General features: G+C 44.8%; 1 protein-coding gene across 6 annotated transcripts in view; it reads right to left on the reverse strand.

The window, feature by feature from the left end:
* The window catches only part of RGS9 (regulator of G protein signaling 9), a 139230-nt gene that overhangs the window by 80938 nt on the left and 35486 nt on the right, over positions 1–22806 (reverse strand). For all 6 annotated transcript variants that reach the window (XR_014444547.1, XM_083148212.1, XM_083148213.1 and 3 more), the window contains exon 3: positions 11905–11955. Coding sequence is in view for 5 of the 6 variants with exons in the window: in XM_083148212.1 (XP_083004338.1) it covers positions 11905–11955 (51 nt within the window). In the remaining variant the exon portion in view is untranslated. The remainder of the gene's footprint in view (positions 1–11904; positions 11956–22806) is intronic.

A 22806-nucleotide genomic window follows, 5' to 3' on the forward strand; every position in this document is an offset into this window, starting at 1 on the left:
ATCTGTGCTCCAAAATCCAAAAATCACTCCTTCCCTTCTGAGTCCTGCCATGCACCCAACTGGTATTTTTTGGTCACATGTGAGGCATTGCCGTACTCTGGAGAAATGGGGGCACAGATTTTGGGGTGCTTTGTCTCCTTCATTCCTTGTGAAAATGAAAAATTTTGAGCCAGAACTGCATTTTTGTGTAAAAAAATGTAATTTTTCATTTTCACTGCCCAGTTGTATCAAAATTGGTGAAACCCCTGGGGGTTTGAAATGTACACTATACCCCTAGATGAATTCCCTGAGGGGTGTACTTTGCAAAATGGGGTGACTTGTGGGGGGGTTCCACTGTATTGGTGCTTTGGGAGTCTTGCTAATGCAACATGGCACCCACCATTCATTCCACCAAAATCTGTGCTGCCAAATCCAAAAATCACTCCTTCCCTTCTGAGTCCTGCCATGCGCCCAACTGGTATTTTTTGGTCACATGTGAGGCATTGCTGTACTCGGGAGAAATAGGGGCACAGATTTTGGGGTGCTTTGTCTCCTTCATTCCTTGTGAAAATGAAAAATTTTGAGCCAGAACTGCATTTTTGTGTAAAAAAATGTAATTTTTCATTTTCACTGCCCAGTTGTATCAAAATTGGTGAAACCCCTGGGGGTTTGAAATGTACACTATACCCCTAGATGAATTCCCTGAGGGGTGTACTTTGCAAAATGGGGTGACTTGTGGGGGGGTTCCACTGTATTGGTGCAACATAGCACCCACCATTCATTCCACCAAAATCTGTGCTGCAAAATCCAAAAATCACTCCTTCCCTTCTGAGTCCTGCTATGCGCCCAACTGGTATTTTTTGGTCACATGTGAGGCATTGCCGTACTCGGGAGAAATTGGGGCACAGATTTTGGGGTGCTTTGTCTCCTTCATTCCTTGTGAAAATGAAAAATTTTGAGCCAGAACTGCATTTTTGTGTAAAAAAATGTAATTTTTCATTTTCACTGCCCAGTTGTATCAAAATTGGTGAAACCCCTGGGGGTTTGAAATGTACACTATACCCCTAGATGAATTCCCTGAGGGGTGTACTTTGCAAAATGGGGTGACTTGTGGGGGGGTTCCACTGTATTGGTGCTTTGGGAGTCTTGCTAATGCAACATGGCACCCACCATTCATTCCACCAAAATCTGTGCTGCCAAATCCAAAAATCACTCCTTCCCTTCTGAGTCCTGCCATGCGCCCAACTGGTATTTTTTGGTCACATGTGAGGCATTGCCGTACTCGGGAGAAATTGGGGCACAGATTTTGGGGTGCTTTGTCTCCTTCATTCCTTGTGAAAATGAAAAATTTTGAGCCAGAACTGCATTTTTGTGTAAAAAAATGTAATTTTTCATTTTCACTGCCCAGTTGTATCAAAATTGGTGAAACCCCTGGGGGTTTGAAATGTACACTATACCCCTAGATGAATTCCCTGAGGGGTGTACTTTGCAAAATGGAGTGACTTGTGGGGGGGTTCCACTGTATTGGTGCTTTGGGAGTCTTGCTAATGCAACATGGCACCCACCATTCATTCCACCAAAATCTGTGCTGCCAAATCCAAAAATCACTCCTTCCCTTCTGAGTCCTGCCATGCGCCCAACTGGTATTTTTTGGTCACATGTGAGGCATTGCCGTACTCGGGAGAAATTGGGGCACAGATTTTGGGGTGCTTTGTCTCCTTCATTCCTTGTGAAAATGAAAAATTTTGAGCCAGAACTGCATTTTTGTGTAAAAAAATGTAATTTTTCATTTTCACTGCCCAGTTGTATCAAAATTGGTGAAACCCCTGGGGGTTTGAAATGTACACTATACCCCTAGATGAATTCCCTGAGGGGTGTACTTTGCAAAATGGGGTGACTTGTGGGGGGGTTCCACTGTATTGGTGCTTTGGGAGTCTTGCTAATGCAACATGGCACCCACCATTCATTCCACCAAAATCTGTGCTGCCAAATCCAAAAATCACTCCTTCCCTTCTGAGTCCTGCCATGCGCCCAACTGGTATTTTTTGGTCACATGTGAGGCATTGCTGTACTCGGAAGAAATTGGGGCACAGATTTTGGGGTGCTTTGTCTCCTTCATTCCTTGTGAAAATGAAAAATTTTGAGCCAGAACTGCATTTTTGTGTAAAAAAATGTAATTTTTCATTTTCACTGCCCAGTTGTATCAAAATTGGTGAAACCCCTGGGGGTTTGAAATGTACACTATACCCCTAGATGAATTCCCTGAGGGGTGTACTTTGCAAAATGGGGTGACTTGTGGGGGGGTTCCACTGTATTGGTGCAACATAGCACCCACCATTCATTCCACCAAAATCTGTGCTGCAAAATCCAAAAATCACTCCTTCCCTTCTGAGTCCTGCCATGCGCCCAACTGGTATTTTTTGGTCACATGTGAGGCATTGCCGTACTCGGGAGAAATTGGGGCACAGATTTTGGGGTGCTTCGTCTCCTTCATTCCTTGTGAAAATGAAAAATTTTGAGCCAGAACTGCATTTTTGTGTAAAAAAATGTAATTTTTCATTTTCACTGCCCAGTTGTATCAAAATTGGTGAAACCCCTGGGGGTTTGAAATGTACACTATACCCCTAGATGAATTCCCTGAGGGGTGTACTTTGCAAAATGGGGTGACTTGTGGGGGGGTTCCACTGTATTGGTGCTTTGGGAGTCTTGCTAATGCAACATGGCACCCACCATTCATTCCACCAAAATCTGTGCTGCAAAATCCAAAAATCACTCCTTCCCTTCTGAGTCCTGCCATGCGCCCAACTGGTATTTTTTGGTCACATGTGAGGCATTGCCGTACTCGGGAGAAATTGGGGCACAGACTTTGGGGTGCTTTGTCTCCTTCATTCCTTGTGAAAATGAAAAATTTTGAGCCAGAACTGCATGTTTGTGTAAAAAAATGTAATTTTCCATTTTCACATCCCAGTTGTACCAAAATTGGTGAAACCCCTGGGGGGTTGAAATGTACACTATACCCCTAGATGAATTCCCTGAGGGGTGTAGATTGCAAAATGGGGTGACTTGTGGGGGAGGTTCCTAACTTTTAGCACTTATGGTGCCTAGAAACCTACATGGTGCCTAAAAAAAAATCTCATAAAAAGGAGGCTCCAAAATCAAGTAGGTGCTCCTTCTATTATGAAGCCTGTGGTTTGGTCAACGTGCACACTAGGGCCACATATAGGATATTTTTGAAAACAAAAGAATTGGGGGAATCAATTTTTAGTCACATTTCTCTAGTAAAATCTACTGTATTCGTTAGAAAAATGTATTAAAATTGAAACTCTGCAAAAAAAAAAGAAATTTTGAAATTTCACCTACACTTTGTTTTAATTCCTGTGAAACACCTAAAGGGTTAACAAACTTCCAAAATGCTGTTTTGAATACTGTGAGGGGTGCAGTTTTTGAAATGGCATCATTTATGGGGGTGTCTCACATACAAGTCCCTCAAAGTCACATCAGAACTGAACTGGTCCCTAAAAAAATCAGTGTTTGAAATTTTCTTGAAAATTTGAGAATTTGCTAGTCATATTTGATGCCTCCTAGTGTCCAAAAAAATGAAAAGGAGGTTGAAATAATGATTGCAACATAAAGTAGACATATGGTCTTTGTTAGTTATTAACTATTTTGAGTGGTATGATTATTTGTCTCACAAGCAGAAAATGTGACATTTTGCATATTGCTAAATTTTCCATTTTTTCACGATATTTTGGTATTTTTCACAAAAAAACACAGACTGTATCGACCAAAATTTACCACTAACTTGAAGTACAATGTGTCACGAGAAAACAATCTCAAAATCACTGGGATAAGTAAAAGCAAAAAAAAGTTATCCCCACTTAAGTGAGACATGTCAGATTTGAAAAAAAGGGCTCTGTCATGAAGGCACAAACTGGCTCTGTCATGAAGGGGTTAAAATGCCTGGGAGTTCCTGTTTTTTTTCTGACACTTCTAGAAAATGCCTGGTTACCGCCCCTAGATGCCAACTTCCTGTGCGTCAAATTGCAGGGGGGCGGATTCTGATTAGATATTTCCACTATTTCTATCGCTATTTTAGCTCACATGCTAGAACCGTATGCATGAGCAGTTGTTCGATAGTCAAATGGATAGCGAATTGAACTCTGAATAACCCCCTATACATGCAAACAAAACCCCTCATTGATTCTTTAACCCCAAAATTATACCTTAAGTTCCATTCTTTACCCTTTCCAGTTTGCCTGCAAGCACTTGGAATTTCCAGAGAAACATTTACAAATCATGTTCCCACTAATTGCAAGGCAATCAACCTGTAACAGAAAACACTGCAACATCCACATCGCAGAATTAAGGAGCGCTTGCTGTTTTTTTCATGCTGTGGTTTCTTTGTTTTAATAGCTGTCAATCAAAGTTCCCTGAGGTTTTCTTGCTATTGAAGTAAATGCCAGTCCTTTTATAATAAGCTAAACTGTTCTCTGCAGATACAATGGAACCTCAGCAAATTGTGTTACAGCTGTTAATCAAATGTATATTAAGTGATTTGTTTCAAAAATTAAGGTGTTTTTGAACTGTGTCAATATTTGTTCTGCCACGTTGTGAGAGAGGGCTGAAAGAACAAACTTAAGCTTATTTGAGGCCGAGGGTCTGGTCAAATAAGTTAGAATTAGGAAATTCATGATCATTTTGCACTTATACACAGAGGTGGATTAAGGCTGTGAGGGCCCGGGGCACCTAAGGCATTGAGAACTAATTTAAAGAAACAGTCACATCAGATAAGAAAAATGTACCTGAATATGTTTATATGTACGACATTAACGTACTATACCCACTGATAGCATTAATGCTGTAGATCAGGGGTTCTCAAACAATTTTGCTCTGGGATCCCATTAGACCAGGGGTGTCAAACTCAAATTCATCGGGGGCCGCATCAGCAGTTTGGTCACCCTCAAAGGGCCGGTTGTATCTGTAGGTCTCCCTGTTTAATTATAATGCCATGACACCACAGGCTGCTCCCCCTGTATAATATAAAATGAATGCCATGACACCACAGGCTGCTCCCCCTGTATAATAATAATGCCATGACACCACAGACTGCTCCCCCTGTATAATATAATAAAAGTAATGCCATGACACAAATGATTATACAGGAGGAGCAGCCTGTGGTGTCATGGCATTATTATTATTATACACGGGGACACCTCAGGAAACAGCAGATATATATATTTTTTTTATTGTGAGTGTGATCCTCATCCTCACTTACTGTTTCTCCGTCTGTCCTGCAGCTGCTGCGGCTTCCAGCTTTTCTTCACTGCTTGCTGCGGCCACACTGTCCCCGACTCCTGGTCCAGCTTCCCTGCCTGCTCCTACTTCTCTACAGACGCATGGGCGGGCGACGTCATCATCATGACGTCCCCACCCAGTGTCTGTCACTGCCGGGTATCAGAGGGAACAGGCAGCCGGGCCCTCCTCCACGTAGCCGTGGAGGCCGGCGGCCATGTTTCTGTAGCCGCATACATATGTGCCTACAGGAACATGGAAGACGACAGTGGAGGAACAGGTAAGGCGGCCGCGGACGTGGACGCGGCCCGCAGCACTCCTGTTTTAGACACACTGCCCCTGCGTGCTATCTCCTCGCGCGGGCTACATGACGAGGTCTGGCGGGCCGGATTTGGCCCGCGGGCCTTGGCCCTTATTCTGATCTGTGCGGCCGGAGCCGCATATGTTGCTCCGGCCGCACAAACCAATCCCCGCCTACAATACGGATCGCCACGGCCGTCCGTACGCGGACGGCTGGCGATCCGCATGAAAATGGTGGGGCGTACGCCTCCACCATGGTGGGAGCTGCCCCCTGCATTCGATGGTCGGCGACCATCGAAGGCAGGGCCGCACGCTCCAGCAGCTCCCGCAAGCTTAGACCACACGGACAATCGTCCGTGTGAAAGCTTGTATGGGGGCGGAGAGCTGACATCCGGCGATGTCAGCTTTCCGCCCCCATCACTGGCGTCATAGCCTCATTACCATGCATACGCCCCGCGTTTGCATGGGAACGCCCATGAAACGCTGGGCGTATTCATAGGTAAATGAGGCTATTAAGCCCCTCACGCCCCTATACGCCCCCTTTGCGGCGTATAAAATTTTTGTGCGGCGATTTCCCCTGCACATGCGCAGAGTGACCTCTGCGCATGTGCAGAGCGAAAACATCGGCGGTACGGCCGCACGCGGGCCGTACCGCCCAGATCAGAATAACGGCCCTTGTGTTTGACACCCGTGCATTAGACAATAAAAATCAAGTTACTGCAGAAGGTCATCATGTCACATGTTTAGTCAGCAGCATTGTGGAGGCAAAAAATGATGGGATGAGTCTGAAGTAAAAGACAATTCAACAGATTTTTCAGACTCCTTGAATCACTGACTGAGTTTAGAAAAGTCATCAGTCAGATGGCCAGCGGCATGGAGTCATGCTGAGAAGGCCGGGACCCACTTTGGGGTCAGGACCCACAGATTGAGAACCACTGCTGTAGATCAAACTTACCTACGTTAATATACTAGAAAATGTACAGTTGGATGTTAATGCGCTGTTGGAAGAGTAAATGCTGATTTTGTCCACTGAAAATAAATGAGCTCGGACACACTGCTACAAATGTAACAATTTTATAGTAACATAAAAGCACACAGAAATTCACAATACATACAATTAATAAAAGAAAAAAAGAAAAAAGCATAAAATGCTATAAAAATGACAGCCAATATTGCCTGTCTTGAAAAAGTTCCCCGTACACAAAGGGTTACGAAACGCGTTGACGAAAATCCTGTCTTCTGTTGATTCTCCTGCTTGTCGGGCCAAGCTCTGCCGCACCACGCTAAACACAGAGCGTTTACCTGGATGTGCCCTGCAGCACCGGATACAAGCAGCATACAAGTGACCCACTGCCCAGCTCCTGGGACATGAGTGCGGCGGCTCATAGAAACGAGCGTACCAATTAAAGGTATTTACCGGCTTTTCGATACAACAAACAGCTGGCGGACTTAACACCTTATCCCGCCCACCCAGGACTGGACTTCAGCTTTCAGTAGGTGAGCACATTATCTGCAATCGACATTTCCATTGTGGACACACGATCCATGACTTAAATCATTTGTCAAACTTGTGCTATCAGCTCCATCTCTAAATTATTGAAGATCTGCTTACATGCTAATAAGGATGGACTGTCTGCACTCCACATAAATTATATGCTTGGACTAACGTTAAATCCTACTGATTTGCCCAGATTTATTTGCTGCTAATTAAAGCACTTTAGACCGGTACAAAAGTAACAACAGGAGACCCACATCATATATATAAACCCATCTATAGGGAATAATTATCTTGATATTTGAATCCTAATATTGGCTGTCATTTTTATAGCATTTTATGCTTTTTTCTTTTTTTCTTTTATTAATTGTATGTATTGTGAATTTCTGTGTGCTTTTATTTTACTATAAAGTTGTTACATTTGTAGCAGTGTGTCCGAACTCATTTCTTTTCAGTGGACAAAATCAGCATTTACTCTTCCAACTGCGCATTAACATCCAACTGTACATTTTCTAGTTTTTTCCTCTTCTGTGAGTCCTGGCTAACTCACTGGATGTATGCAGCAGTTGATTAGAAGATTAAGTATTATCTCAGAATACACTCTGGTATATTTAATTACTCCTTTTTGATATTTACAGAGCGCCGGGTCCTGTGTACCCAGGGGAAGATTATTCTTCATCAGGAACTACACTGCCCCCTTTTTCTTCCCTACATTAATATACACCTTGACCCCCAGATAACATAAATCATCCCGTACCCCTCCCCAATATACTTCATACTTTCCGACGTTTGTGATGACCTCTCACGATCAGTACAATGGGGATGGGGAACACTGTGGCAGATGGGGCTCATTCCACACCTTACAACACAGTGACTACTGGCATTGTGAACCAGCAGACCATAATGATGCCATTCAAGGCAGGCAGCTCCAAAAATCTTGCGTACTCTTCCAGCTCCACAGGAATACCATCTAATTTTGGGTGAGCCTCCTGGCTATTCCAGGGGAGTATGCAAGCATGATATACTTACCTCAGCTTGGAGAAGGCTGTCTGGTCTCTGCATACTGTGGAGCTTCACATTAGAAGTATAGACTGAGACAAGACAGAGGAGAGGGCAGAGACTTCAGAGACAGAGGAGAGAAAACAATTGGGATTCATAGAGGAAAAGGTAAAGGTAGCAATAAGCCGGTTCACTGACTTCATCCGGCGGCGGAGAGTCGGTGCGTCATCGGGGGTGGGGGAAGAGGCAGTGCTTAAAGCTGGCGCTGTGTTAAGCGCTGCCTCCTCCATAGTGTTCACACCACCAAGCAACACGGCAAAGAACCGTGTTGCTACTCGTTTTCGGGACACGGTAACCCCTTTCACATTGCACTACTTACTGGGTCAAAATGGCTTGTACCCGGTGATTACAGTAGTTGCAATATGAAAGGGGTATAAGTGATCTAGGGGTTGTAATTAAGGTTATATGAACATTTGCTCCCCCCCTCCCCTCCTAATCCGGGTCTGCTTATAAATTATCTGTAGCTAAATACAGTCATTAAATAACCATTGATGTGTAGTATAAATGTAATAAATCATTTTTACTGTGAGTTACTGATTGGGTTATGGAAGTGTCTTAAGGCCCACTGTGCGATTTGGGCCAGATTTCACCCGATACAGATGGATCGGGCAGTGAAATCGGCCCAAATCATATGTGCAGACGTCCCATCCGACCCGATGCGCGATCCCGTGAGCATCGGGTCGAGGTCGGACGGGCTGCACATAAGATATGGTAAATCTTATGTGCAGCCTGGAGGTGGGCAGGGGACGCGGCATATAGGAGTCAGGGAGATGAGCGGGGCGGGCTGATGCAAGGAGCCGGGCAGGAGAGACAGTGGGCGCACTGACTTGGGTGGTGATCGCCGCAAGCAGAGACCCGGCAGGGGAGGCAGTGGTCCGGGCGGTGAACGCAGCGATGGGTACCAGAGACCCTGTAGCGTAGGGGAAGCCAGACAGCAGCGGGCGCACATAGAAATGAATGGACAGTCAGTGATTGGCTGACAGCTTTCTCAGTCAGAGAGCTCTCAGCCAATCACTGGCTGTCCATTCATTTCTATGTGTTTTTTTCTATGTGCGCCTGCTGCTGCCTGGCTTCCCCTAGCTAGACAGAAAGTGGGTTTGGGGCAAATTTATGCGCTCAGGGCAACTGTACAGTAAGTGTGTCACCACACACCCCACATAGAACAGAGAAGGATACGGTTCTCATTATAAACGGTTAAATCTGTTAGAACTTTCACCTGACGGTATTACACTATTTATCTTGGTCTCTCTTTTTATGTCACATGAGCGATCATCAGTGATACATATGATGGAGTGACAACTGGATCTGTATATAGAAGGAGCACTTGAAAAACTGTCGGTATTTCTTCTCTGTGCTTGCAGCCCCCCCACATGCAAAACTTGCCACATCAAGTGCCAAATTGTGCTTGATCCCCCCAAAATTGTGTGTGACCCCTCCCACAACAATAAGAAACTAAGGGTCTATTCACTAAGCCATAGAGGGAGATGAAATATGAGCCAATCAGCTTCTAACTTCCATATTACAACTAGCAGCACACCAAACAAGATTTTAAAATTTCCAAGGCACACTATAAGTCCCCCACAGGGAAAAAAATACATTGCCCCCCACAGAAAAAAATAGACCCATATGGCTTCATAAAAAAAAAAAAACACTTAACCCCCAGATGTACACAGTAGTCTGTGCCAGGCTCATCTGCTTGAAGAACACATAAGACCTTATGCTAATGCTAATTGTTTCCCAGGGAGTAGAGTTAGAAACAGTCCACATGTGATGACCATATAAGTCACTGCCTAGCTGCCATTATGTTCTCCTAGGGAGCTAGTTGGGACAGTATAACATCATGAGACCTGAGCAGCTCCTTACCTAGCTCCCTGTGATGCCTCTTCTCTAAATCCGATTCACGTCCTATGCAGTCTCCAGGCAGCTTCTTAAACATTGAGCCCTTGAACCAGGACACCGGGACTGACACTAACACCATTAATGTGAGAGAGGGAACAACAATAGCCAATGCTAACCAATGATGATTAGCCAGTGACAAGAGGAGGAGGGGCCAGAAGCCAGATTTGGGCCCATTGATGGCAGAAAGGGGTGGTCTCATATGCCGAGAATACAGTGCAGGACTGATGCAGAAAGAGACCAGTGAATAACAGTTGAACTGGCAGTGGTGGCTGTAAACTGGAGTTGACATCTCTAGCTCTGGGGGCAAACTAGTCTGCCATGGCACAGTGGTTGAAAAACAATGCTGTAGATACTATGTTGGGAGTAAAGCAATCGTCCGAAGCAGCAGTCCTTTTGACACCTCTATGGGCACTACAGCATATGCAGCAGCCAACACATCATCAAATGGCATTAGCTGTTTTTGTTGTATATTTTCGAGCCACTATAATCCATACAGATCCTCCTGTAGAAAAAAACTTGAGTATCCCCAACATTGAAGTGCTTTTGGAGCTATACAATATTTATGAAAGACTAGAAAAAGCAGGACCCTGTCTAAGGACTCAAATATAGTTCTTGTTAATTAATACAACAAGATCACCCCATGTACCAAAGATGCCTAGATGTTCACCAAACCACTCATAAGGAAGATGGTTGTGTTTGAGAAAAAGCAGAAGTGGTGCAGCGGGTGATGAGTGGAGCGAGCAAATTCTTTGCCAAGCACAAAGTTGTCATAAGAATTTGTAGACCTAGTTTTGCAGAGCACTGCAGAAATGAAATGACATTTGGTGTCCAAAGATTATTGAAAGGAGGTGAAGGGGATATATTTCTAGGGCATTTTGTTTTACATATATTTCCATTCTGCAAAAGGATTTCTGCACCGGCTCTGGGGGGATGTTAGATTTCATTAATCCTATGCTTATACTAGAGGACAGATTGCACCTTAAGGCCTGATTCAGACTTGCACTTAACTCTTAATACTGTTAAAACTCACGATTTTTCGCAAATCAAACACCGACAATTTAAGAGGATTCCCAAGCAATTCAGAAATGTACACATCTAGGTTGCTTGTCATTTACAGCTGAATGTGTCTTACTGGGGGCAGGAACAAGACATTTGTATTTATAAGAAACATTTTGATGGCAAATCTAAGGGGGATTCAGAGGTGAGCGCATGTACAGATCTGTCCCATTTTAATCAGACCTACTGCACCAATAACTATCATGGTGGCTGCACATTAGAAAAGAGCTGGGCCAGAAGTGTATGGAGACAGAAAATACGTGATGACTTTTAGCACTTAGGGGGTGATTCTGGTTGATTCGCAAAGTTGCAATTATTAGTTGCAATCATTTAAACACTGCCTGCATGAACGTCGTCCCCCGTCCCCCCCTCGCAAGCCAATTTCCCTGCACACATGCAAATGGATGTTTAGCTGACCATCAAATGATTTTGCAAGCGCTCACAGATTTAAGACACCTCTCTAGTGTCGTAGATCTGCGGATGCCTGTACAGGAAGCTGATCGGCAGCTGACATCTGCTGATGTCTGTTCCCCCCCTGCATCATGGGCGAATTTCCATGAGAACGCCCAGCATTTTCATAGGAATGCACATGAAACGCTGGGTGCTACCATGGGCGCAACCACGGCCTGCAGCCCCACGTCCCCCACCCGCACTACTGTGTGCAAACGGCCGGCGAATAACCACTCACACACAGTGGCTGCACATGCGCATAATTGCTTATGCAAATGCTTAGTCGCTAAACATCGCTCCCCTGTGCGAACACGCAGGGAAGCGAAGTGACTAGAACCAGGGCCTTAATGTATAGGAGTTATTTTTAGACCTACCTTCATCAGTAATCTGAAGCCTCTGTATAATCCACTCCAGAATATCGTGTCCTGCAGAAAATATATAAAGAAATTAATATGAACGTGAATGCTAAGTAGATGGATTCCATCTCTCTCGTAACAGTAAAAAAATGTACATAGGGCCTGATTCAGACCTGATCGCAAGGCAGCGTATTAGCAGCGCTATGCGTTCACCGTGCGAATAGTTACCCGTCACCCTCCAGAGTGTAATCCAGCCCTATGAATGGGTAGCAAAGATGTTGCAGCCCAGCGAAAAGCTTGCAGCTCTCTCACCATCAAATTATTTCACCCCTCTGTGCAGCATGTGCGTAGATCTTCAGCGACAAGGACCCAGTGGGTGGTGCATACATACTTGCGGATCCCGGCTATGACAAGCTACAGAATGGGGGGGTGGGGGGTAGGTGATATACAGTAGTGTGCACACACTGGATGACATTATGATTTTGTTGTTATGGAAATCATTAGGCATGATATCCAGTGTCTAGCAGACTGAAGTGAGTTGTCTTGCAATATCTTCCAGTCCCTCAATGTTAATAAGATATTCCATTCAATGCTGTGGAAAAACATCATGATGCTTCAACCTTCTATACTGCACTGTTGGGCTTTGTGCCACATGTAGGGTTTTGAAATTAAGCTAAAAAGCAATATTTTTGTCTCATCTGACCACAAAACCAAATTTTTTGGCTCCAGGCTTGTTGTCTGTATGTGTGACAGTTGTTCGCTCTATGGCTTCCCACACAGTGCCATTATTGCTCTGAAGCAGAAAAGACACTGACCTTTTTAATGAGCCACAATTTGAAAGTCTATTCTAAAGGTAATATTGTTCATCTGTTCAAACTTGGAGCTGAATACTTATCAAGCAACATTTTTCAGTTACTATTTTTGAAAATGCTCACAAATAATAATAATAATAATAATAATGATATTTATATAGCACTTTTCTTCCAATAGGACTCAAAGAGGGAAATTGACTAAGACTACAAATACGATTTTTCGTATTTTTAATATGAATGAATACGAATGCATATGACTGTTATAGCCACATGCAAAGTTGTATTCTGGAAGGGAATTTACAAAGCAGTCAAATACGATGCTTTGCATTTTCCAATGGCGTATGAATTCGTATTTTAGTGGCAGTATATCCGGCCGTGAAATACGAATTCATATAGGCAGCCTGCACGGATCAGTCAGATCCGTGCAGGCTGCACTGTAAAAAAAAAAAATATATATATATAATAATTTAAAAAACCGGCGTGGTCCCCCCCAGGCTCACAGAGCCGGTCCTGGTTTTTACAAATCAGGGAAACAATGAAGTTGGGGGTTCCCCGTATTTGTTAAAATTAGCACCAGACCCAAGGGCCGGTCCTGGTTCCCAAAATATGTTGGACAAATGACTAGGGGTTCCCCGTATTTTAAGAACCAGCACCAGGCTTAAGGGAGATTTTTTATACAAGTTCCCCCCCGGCCAAAGCATTAACCTCCTGACTGGTCAGCCTGAACAAGGGGCCATGGAGGAGTGGGGAACCCCCCCCCCAATGAAGGGGTTTCCCACTCCAGAATTTACCTACCCAGCCTGGGGCTGTCCCCGATGCCCGTGTGCAGTGGGCGTCGGACTGATAAATGTGTAAAAATAGAATAAAGCTATTGTATATTGCTGTGGAACTATGAGTCCCAGCAAGCCTCCCCCGCATGCAGGGACTTGGAGAACAACAAGTCCAAGCATGTGGGGCATTAAAGGGCCCGCTGGAACTTGTAGTTCCACAGCAATACAAATAGTAAAATAAACACACAAATACACCAGAATAAAACTTTATTCCAGATATAGGAGCTTATTCTGATCGGAGCGGCCAAACGTGCGTACGTTCACTATTAACGTACGCTAGCCGTACGCGGCCGTTAGGGTTAGGTCCACCCACAAATCAGCCGCTTACGTACGGGCAGAAATGCCGTAGAAGGGGAGTGGCGTACAAATGAGCGTACGGCAACGTACGCGGACGGCCCAGCCCTTGCACTCCGACAACAGGCGTACAACTGAGCGTACGGCGCCGTTTACGGACGTCTTTCGTCCGTCTCCCCACCGACTTCTTGCGGAGATCTGAGCGTACGCCAGTTTGCACGGACGGGTCCCTATTGTTTTCAATGGAAAACACAGCTTATGTCACCGCTCGTGAGAGTGAGCGTACGTCCGTGTACGCTGCCATACTCTTCACATATATGGACCTGCAAATCTTGCCTTTCAACTACAAATCTGACAATTGATTAATTAATCTATTTGTTATTCAATTATTGATTTCTATTAACTCAATTGTCTACCTTAATAAAGACCTAATAAAACAACATTTGAACCCTCATTACATGTATATTTGTTATGTTCTAATGTTGCATTTTAATCACTATCTATGTGTCCCCATATTGCTGTTAATTGTACATCAAGTTATGTTGGTGTTTCTGTATATGTACTAAATATGTCCATAATTTCTTTGTCCACAATGTGTAACATGTATACCTACCCTGATGTTATGTGTGATGTTTTAATCTAACAACATTAAACATTCATGCATTTTCACTATGTGTTATTTTACTCAAAAACACACACATTCACACATCAATCATTACCCCTCACCTCAAATTACAAGTATAACTTACAGTACACATCTGTATGTACCTACCCTTACAAGCCCTCTAACATATTTCTGATTAAAAACACAGGCAATTGCGAACTGTACATTAACTTTTATTTCGGACAAAAATAATAAGGGGGGGGGGGGGGGATAAACAAAAATTAAATCCGGGCCTCCAGAAGGCCAAACAGTATTTGGAGGTACAGGAGGGTCAGTACTATCTCCCGCATTAGGGCTGCCACCTCCTCCTGCTGCTGTCCAGTGTCTGTAGAGAAGGGATAAAAATTTTTTTTTTATATATAACATACACAAATGTTTGTTGTATTTGTACATAATAAAAAGTTCAGAGTTATGTGTGAAGGCCACATACATTTTTAAACTACATTGAAGATGGGTCTGCTGTAAACACAGTACTAAAAAATAATATGTTAACACACACATACTGTACATAGTAAATAACATTAATTCAATTACTCCTTCATCAATGAATGTATGCTGTATCCCAATTGGTACTTTGGTTTTGGGGGACTGTCCTCTAACCTCACAATTAGCCTGTGCTATTTAAGGGTTATGAGATTGTTGTGGCTTAAGCACTCCTTACTATTTTAAATTTAGGACATTGCTGTACAAATTATAGGCCTACAGCTATGTTTGTAAAGCATGCATCCGCATGGCCTCACACACTATGAACAAAACAATCTCTACATTTATGTTGCACCAGTGCCAGATTAAGCCTTTGGGGGGCCCGGGGTACTTTAGACCGGGGGGCCCCCTTGCACTTGTCATTACTGGCCGCACACTGCATGGGAGAAAATTATACTGTCAAAACACAGAGTAAACTTGGTTAATGGTTAACTGCAGGGGATATATATATATATATATATATATATACACACACACACACACACACACACACACACACACACACACACACACCACATGAAAAGCCTGTGTTTGTCCCTCTGCCCCTTACTCTGGAGGAGACCTCACAGTCCTATTGCTGCCTCTGATTAAAAACCCTCCCATGACTAAGCTGCTGCTGCTGTTCTCCATGGACCTGAGAAGCATGTAATGAGCTCCACCAATCAGAGCTCAGCACAAACTTCTCAGCCTCTGTCCTCTGGTGCAAAGTGTCAGGGGACTTAGTCAAGTCCCAGGAGGGTGGGGGTGGGGGTTGGGGAGGGGGAAGGGGATGGAGAAATTGTGTGGGCCCCAGCTACAGCCAGTGTCTCCAGTGTTGGGGAGGGGGAGGGGGTGGGGGTGGGGGTTGAGGAGGGGGTGGGGGTGGGGGTTGAGGAGGGGGTGGGGGTGGGGGTTGGGGAGGGGGAAGGGGATGGAGAAATTGTGTGGGCCCCAGCTACAGCCAGTGTCTCCTCTTCTTCCTCCTCCTCTTCTTCCTCCTCCTCTTCCTCCTCCTCTTCCTTCTCCTCTTCCTCCTCCTCTTCCTCCTCCTCTTCCTTCTCCTCTTCCTCCTCTTCTTCCTCCTCCTCTTCCTCCTCCTCTTCCTTCTCCTCTTCCTCCTCCTCTTCCTCCTCCTCTTCCTTCTCCTCTTCCTCCTCCTCTTCCTCCTCCTCTTCCTTCTCCTCTTCCTCCTCCTCTTCCTCCTCCTCTTCCGGCTGCTCCTGGGCTGCCTGGTCCCGGCGTGCCTGCTCCCGGGCTTCTCTGCGGGCTCTTGCCCGTGCTGAAATGTTCATGTTGATGGCATAGAAATCGAAGATTGGGTTTCATAAAAAAGGGGGAAAGAAAAATTCACATTAGTCATGCTCATAACCTTCAAAATTATCATTGCTGTGATATTTCAGACATTTATCATGCAAACTAATTGATATCCTACACCAAAAAACTGAGCAACTACTTAAACCCCCCCCTATACACCCCCTATACACCCATATACCCCCCATATCCCCCCATATACACCCCATATCCCCCCATATACCCCCATATACCCCCCATATAACCCCCATATACCCCCCATATCCCCCCCATATACCCCCCATATACCCCCATATACCCCCCATATACACCCCATATACACCCATATACCCCCCATATACCCCCATATCCCCCCCATATACCCCCATATACCCCCCATATACCCCCCATATACACCCATATACCCCCCATATACCCCCCATATACACCCATATACCCCCCATATACCCCCCATATACCCCCCATATACACCCATATACCCCCATATACCCCCCATATACACCCATATACCCCCCATATACCCCCCATATACACCCATATACACCCCCATATACACCCCCATACTCAGGAACATATTTATAAAAAGTACACAAAACATTGCTAAAAAACGCTGACATACTAGTAATCAAAACTTACATCGGGCAATATGGCGGCGAAGGGTGCTGAGAAAAACTGGCTGCCGCCGGCGCAGGTCTGACCAGCGCCGCTCAACCTGCCCCAGGCTTCTGCGGACGCCGGTCGTTGAGAATATCAGGCGGCGGGCAGCAGTATACGCCCGCCGCTTGTCCGCATTGCTTACATATGGGCCCCTGGGCCCCAGGTGACGGTCCATTACGTCAACCAGGGCCAACAGCTCAGGGGTGGAAAACGGCCTAGCTCTGTTACAAGTCATAGTGCCTATGGCGCAGTTAATAATTGCAGGTACATATATCACTTTTGGTGCTTGCTGATTGGTCGAAAAAATTGTTTGTTTGGTATTAACTTTATTAATCCCTCTTACATTAACAAACTGGATGCGAATAGAAACTTACGCGGACCGTTCCGATATACACACACCACAACCAACAGCATGCATTCAATGTATAGAGAGGAACTGTATATACAGTGTGCGGAAATTAATACACGCAAGCGTCTACTTACAAATACGCTGCTTAAAGGGGCACAATGCAACATGTTGGTGTATGACAATTTCAGACTCATTACATATGTAAGGAAAGCATTATAACGTGATGTTTTGAAATGTGACTCACAAAGCATACACGAACTCCAACAGATACCAGCTGACAACACTCATCATTGGAATGACAGGTGCACACATTTCACGATGCAGAACACAATGCTCCACAACCTGTGTATGTGCATATACAGGTGATTGATCAGGTGCGCGGAGACCTGCGTAATTTAAGCGGCAGCTATCGGCGGGAAATATCGGCGTAAATTAGCAAGTCAATTGCGTGGAAAAATATACGCCCCCTTGTTCATGGCGGGAGATTAACATATAAATATTCAGTCAGATGCAGGCCACAATTGCTGCAAACATGTCTAGTTCAGACGATTCCGCAGCTGAGGACGCTCTCCAGAGAGCCAGAGCAGAATCCTTGCTGGAAAGGTTGAGGCAGAGGGAGCAGGAGAGGACAAGGAGGACCCAAGGCCAAGCGGGCCCCTCAGTAACAGGCCCTGTTCAACCTCCACCAGCTCCACAAGGGCCAAGCAACCAGCCAGAACAAGAGGTTGCATCTCTCCAAACAGGTGTGACCCAGCAGGTGCATGGTGAGAGAACTGGGGCCACCAGAAAACAGGCTGCAACATCGAGGGTGAGGACTGAGCAGGATGCCACCACCAGAAAGAGAAACCCTGCATTTGTAGAGGCCGAATTAAGAATCTTAGTGCCCAGGGCACGCGAATGGATAGAATTGGCAACCAGGAAGCCGGGTGCCAGTGCAAGGAGAAAGCTTTGGGACAAGATCACAGAGGAAGTGAACCAGGTGTCACCAGTGGTCAGAAATTGGGACGCGGTGAAGAAAAGGTTAGTGTGTTTGTCAGGGCTATTTTTCAGCAGGCTCCAGCAGGAACTGAGGCCCTTATTCTAGTTCACTCAGACAAAATATTTATTAGATGGACAAAACCATGTGCACTGCAGGTGAGGCAGGTGTTACTTGTGCAGAGATAATCAGATTTGGGTGGGGTTTTACACCTGCCTCACCTGCAGTGCACATGGTTTTGACCATCTAAGAAATATGTGGTCAGAAAGAGTGACCTAGAATAAGGGCCTCAGTTGCTGCTGGAGCCTGCTGAAAAATAGCCCTGGTGTTTGTCCCCCTGATAATGTCATATGTGTGTACATATGTTACATGTATGTTTTGCGAATTATAGAAAGGTGTGTTTGTAGATAGTGCTACACTTCAATGTCACATGTGAACACAACCATGTCTAATAACCCACATTGATATATGAAACATGCACCATTGGTGTGATGTGAGGTTATGGGCACAGTTCTGCTCATGTGAAGTATGTGATGGGACAAGAGAAAGTGTGTTTTTGAAAGAGTTGTTGTAACATGTTCCATATGATGCTACTGAAACAAGAATGAGCAAACTGTGCACATGTAGCTGGTGAGAAACTACACATCCCAGTATGCCATCCCATAGTTAAATTACTCCATAATAACCACATTGTTAAGCTATGGTGGAATGTGTAGTTTCACAACAGGTGGAGGTGCATAATTTGGCCATGGATGATGTCATTTCTGCATAGTGATGTATGTATGTGCATTTAGTGGCCTAATGAATGTGATGAGACACTGAAATGCCTCCTAATGGAGACATGAATGTGTGTGTGGGACACATATGGCTAAAAAACATAAGATCACCCACACTAGGAAATGTCACGTAGCTAGGGGTACCACCTAGTCCCTTTAATTCCGGACACATATTAATTACACAGGTTCTGTGGCTGGCTGACTTCAAGACTCCACTTCACCTAATTTTAAACTGCCACAGAACCTGTGTAAGTAACATGTGTCCGGAATCAAAGGGACTAGATGGTAACCCTACACGTAGCACAGTGGTGCACATATCTCATGGTGATATTTGTATTTTTAAACTTGTAGGTGGACTGACTTCAAAACGGCAATGAAGAGGAAGATGACTGACCGGTACAACCACAGCATGTCCACCGGGAGAGGTCCTATGCCCGATCATTTGGAGTATACCCCCCTGGAGCAGGACGCCTTGGACGTGATTGATGTGGGCGAGGTCAGGGGGATCTCCAATATGGACAGTGAGCTCCCGGCGGAGGTCTTTGATGCTCCTTTTGATGGTAAGTCACAGTAATGCATTGTATTTTGAAAGAGATTTTTTAGTGCGTATGTGATGGTGACATTTTTTTCAATTATTATCCTAGCAGAAGCAGAAACCCAGGATGTACCGGCAGCATCTTCCTCTGCAGAGCCACAGGTGGAGCGAGTGGTCCAGCCTCCACCAAGAAGACACCCCCAGCCCCAGCCACAGGAGACATGGGATGAGAGCGTGATGGTGATGCTGGAGAGGATCGAGCAGCAAGGGGTGGATGCCGCGCTCCGTCAGCAGCAGTTTGGGGATTTTTTTGATGAGTGGAAGGCCACAAACAGGCTGCAGTGTGAGGCGTTGAACCGCATTAATGACACTCTGGCGGCTGGCATGCTAAGAATTGGCCAACACCTCAGCCGCCAGAATGAACTTCTTGCGGAGCAGCTGACCACCGCCAGGTCCCTAAGGGACAATCCCCCATCTGCTGGCCCACCCCAAGCTGCTCCCCAACCTTCCACCTCTGCTGACCCTCCTGTGGCCACTAGGGGAAGACGCCGCAAGCCAGCTGACCCAAAGGCCCCTGTCCCCAAGGCCCCATCTAAAAGGGGGAAAAAAGGGCCCAAATAATGAGACCTGGTTCACTTCCTCTGTGGTTGGACCCCAAATGTTTAAATTGCACTGGACATCCACTTCCTGAGTTGTCCATCTATCCATTTGCGTGCCATGGGCATTAAAGTTCTTATTTTGACCTCTACAAATGCAGGATAAATTTTTGGTGGTGTGTATCTTGCTTAGTATTCACCCTGGTTGTTGCAGTATGTATTCTGGTGTCCCCATTTCTTTCACCATTGCATTTGCAGGGTAACACATGTTTGGAGATATGCAACCTCTTGTTCTGGCTGTTTTTTTATTTTTGTGTCTATTTTATTTGTTTATTTCATTTCTGACATTAAAGTGTTCACACTTTAAGCTGTGATGCTGAACAGCAAATAAATTTCTTTTAACAATTCAATCCAAATTGTTGTATGTGTAATTTCTTGTGTGAAACAAATACTAGATTTATGTGTACTTACTGACCAGGGTATTTTTGAACATTTGTTGAAGTGTGGTCAAAGTTTCCCATGTGTAACCCTCTCCATGGCCATTCCCATGTTCCTATCCAACTTTTCCCTGCTAATTAGTTTGTGTCAGCACATGTGCAGAGCAACTTAATAGGTGAGAAAGCAGTTTGTGTGCAGGTGAGGTAGCTCCAACAGTAGTAGGTAAAAGCAGGTCCAGAACAATGCTTTCCTCATGGAGTGGGTGAGGCAGACAAACAATGGTCAAAAGGTACATTTGTGTAGGAATGCATATGTGTCCTCCCTAAAAAAAGATGTGTGAATGGGCCAAACATGATAAAATTGCTTGTGAACAAACATGTATAAGTTTTTACATATATATGATTTGACAGTATCATAAGCAGATGTAGGAATCCTTTGTTAGAGAGATGTGAGTGCAATAATGTTATTGGTGGCATCTTACATCCAGAGTGTAGTCAAATCCAATTCATAGCAGATGAGATAGTGGTAGAGTTCTGTATTTTGGGTACTATACAAAGATTGTGTGCAAAATAGTGGTCATGGGCTTAAAACATTGCTGAAACATCCTTTGTAGGTGTTAGATGTGGTTTATGTTATTGTATCCTAAATACAAAACCTATGTTTGTATTAGAGTGAACACGTTGACACATGTCGACTTGTGTAGATTGAGTGTGCTACTGTGTAAAGTCTATGAAAGCACGTAGTGAATGTGTCTAACTGTTTAGCAAATAGCTACCTTAGCATATATAAGCAGGTCTTCAAAAGATTCTTACCTTAAATTAAACAAACCTTTAAATGTCGAGAAGTATATAAAGATAAGCTTCCAATGTGTTTGAGTGCTGTGTGTGGCTTGCAGGTAGTGAAATCATGGTTTGGACTTAATAGACTGCAGCATTGCTTATTACATTCAGGTGTATGTGTTTGAGTAGAAATCAGCGTTAATTAGCAAACTCAGGCGCACGCTGGCATGCGGTATCTGTAGGGGTGGTTTGAGCTGGCGGTTGGCGGCCGCCTGTTCTGTGTCCGAAATGAACGGTGCCTTAGTCGATCGTGCGGTAGTAGCACCGCTCATTTTTGGTGCACACCCCCGTGTACGCCTATATTTACGCCCATTTTCCCTCATTATTTCGGCCGCTCCCCTCTTCACGCCCCTATGCCGCCCCCAATACCGTACACTCGCGTACAGGTTTTTTCGCACGTAGAGACCTGTCCGTAAGCGTTGGTGAGCGGTCGCGCCTGCGCATTGGCGAATGTACGCATGCGCAGATCATAAAAAATCCCGGGACGTACGCGTACGGCCCGGCCGCTCCAACCAGAATAAGGCCCATAGTCCTTTCATACAGATACAGTACTTACTAATGTTGTTGTGTTGAGCCCGTAGGTAAGTCGCTGTCCGTCCGCACGTCCTGAAGAAATCCTTTGGGTACTGGTGGAAGGATCCTCTGGCGTAGGTCTACGCCGGAGGATATGGTGAGTATGGTTTCCTTCCACAGGTACCCAAAGGATTTCTTCAGGACGTCCGGACAGCGACCTACCTACGGTCTCAACATAACAACATAAGTAAGTATCTGTATGAAAGGGCTATGTATGGAATAAAGTTTTATTATTCTGGTGTGTTTGTGTGTTTATTTTACTATTTGTATTGCTGTGGTCTTCTGAGGGCGCTTGATTCTGGCTATGTTTCTCAGATGATAGAATGAGGATTTGATTGTGGCTGACACCTGTTGTTTAAGTTTCAGCCCACTATCCAGGACAAATCCCAGTTTGAAAATGTACAGTACTTAGAGTCTACTGGTTTGCAATAAAAATTCTGTCTGGGAAAATCTTTGTAAAAAGTGTCATTTGTACAAAGACAAATCTGTTGACTTTGTAAGAGATGAATACTTTTGCAAGGCACTGTATATTGTACTTCTGCTTAACCTGTAGCAAATTTGAATACTGTCAAATACAGAGTAGCAAATATCACATGACTAGTCAGGATGCTAGTGGTCAGAATCCCAACATCCCAAATGGCCGCTGGATTGTCGAACCAGTGGCTGCTTCCAACCATGTGCTCCTATTTTCGTAGATGCCGGGACATTCTGACTGGCTGAATATATTCCACCAGTCGAAAGAACAGAGCCCACATTGAATAGGTCGAATGACATTTGACCTCATAATGTCGGAAACGGACGCTATGAT

The sequence above is a fragment of the Crinia signifera genome, chromosome 6 (genome assembly GCF_055691185.1).
Source record: "Crinia signifera chromosome 6, ASM5569118v1, whole genome shotgun sequence".
Taxonomy (NCBI): domain Eukaryota; kingdom Metazoa; phylum Chordata; class Amphibia; order Anura; family Myobatrachidae; genus Crinia; species Crinia signifera.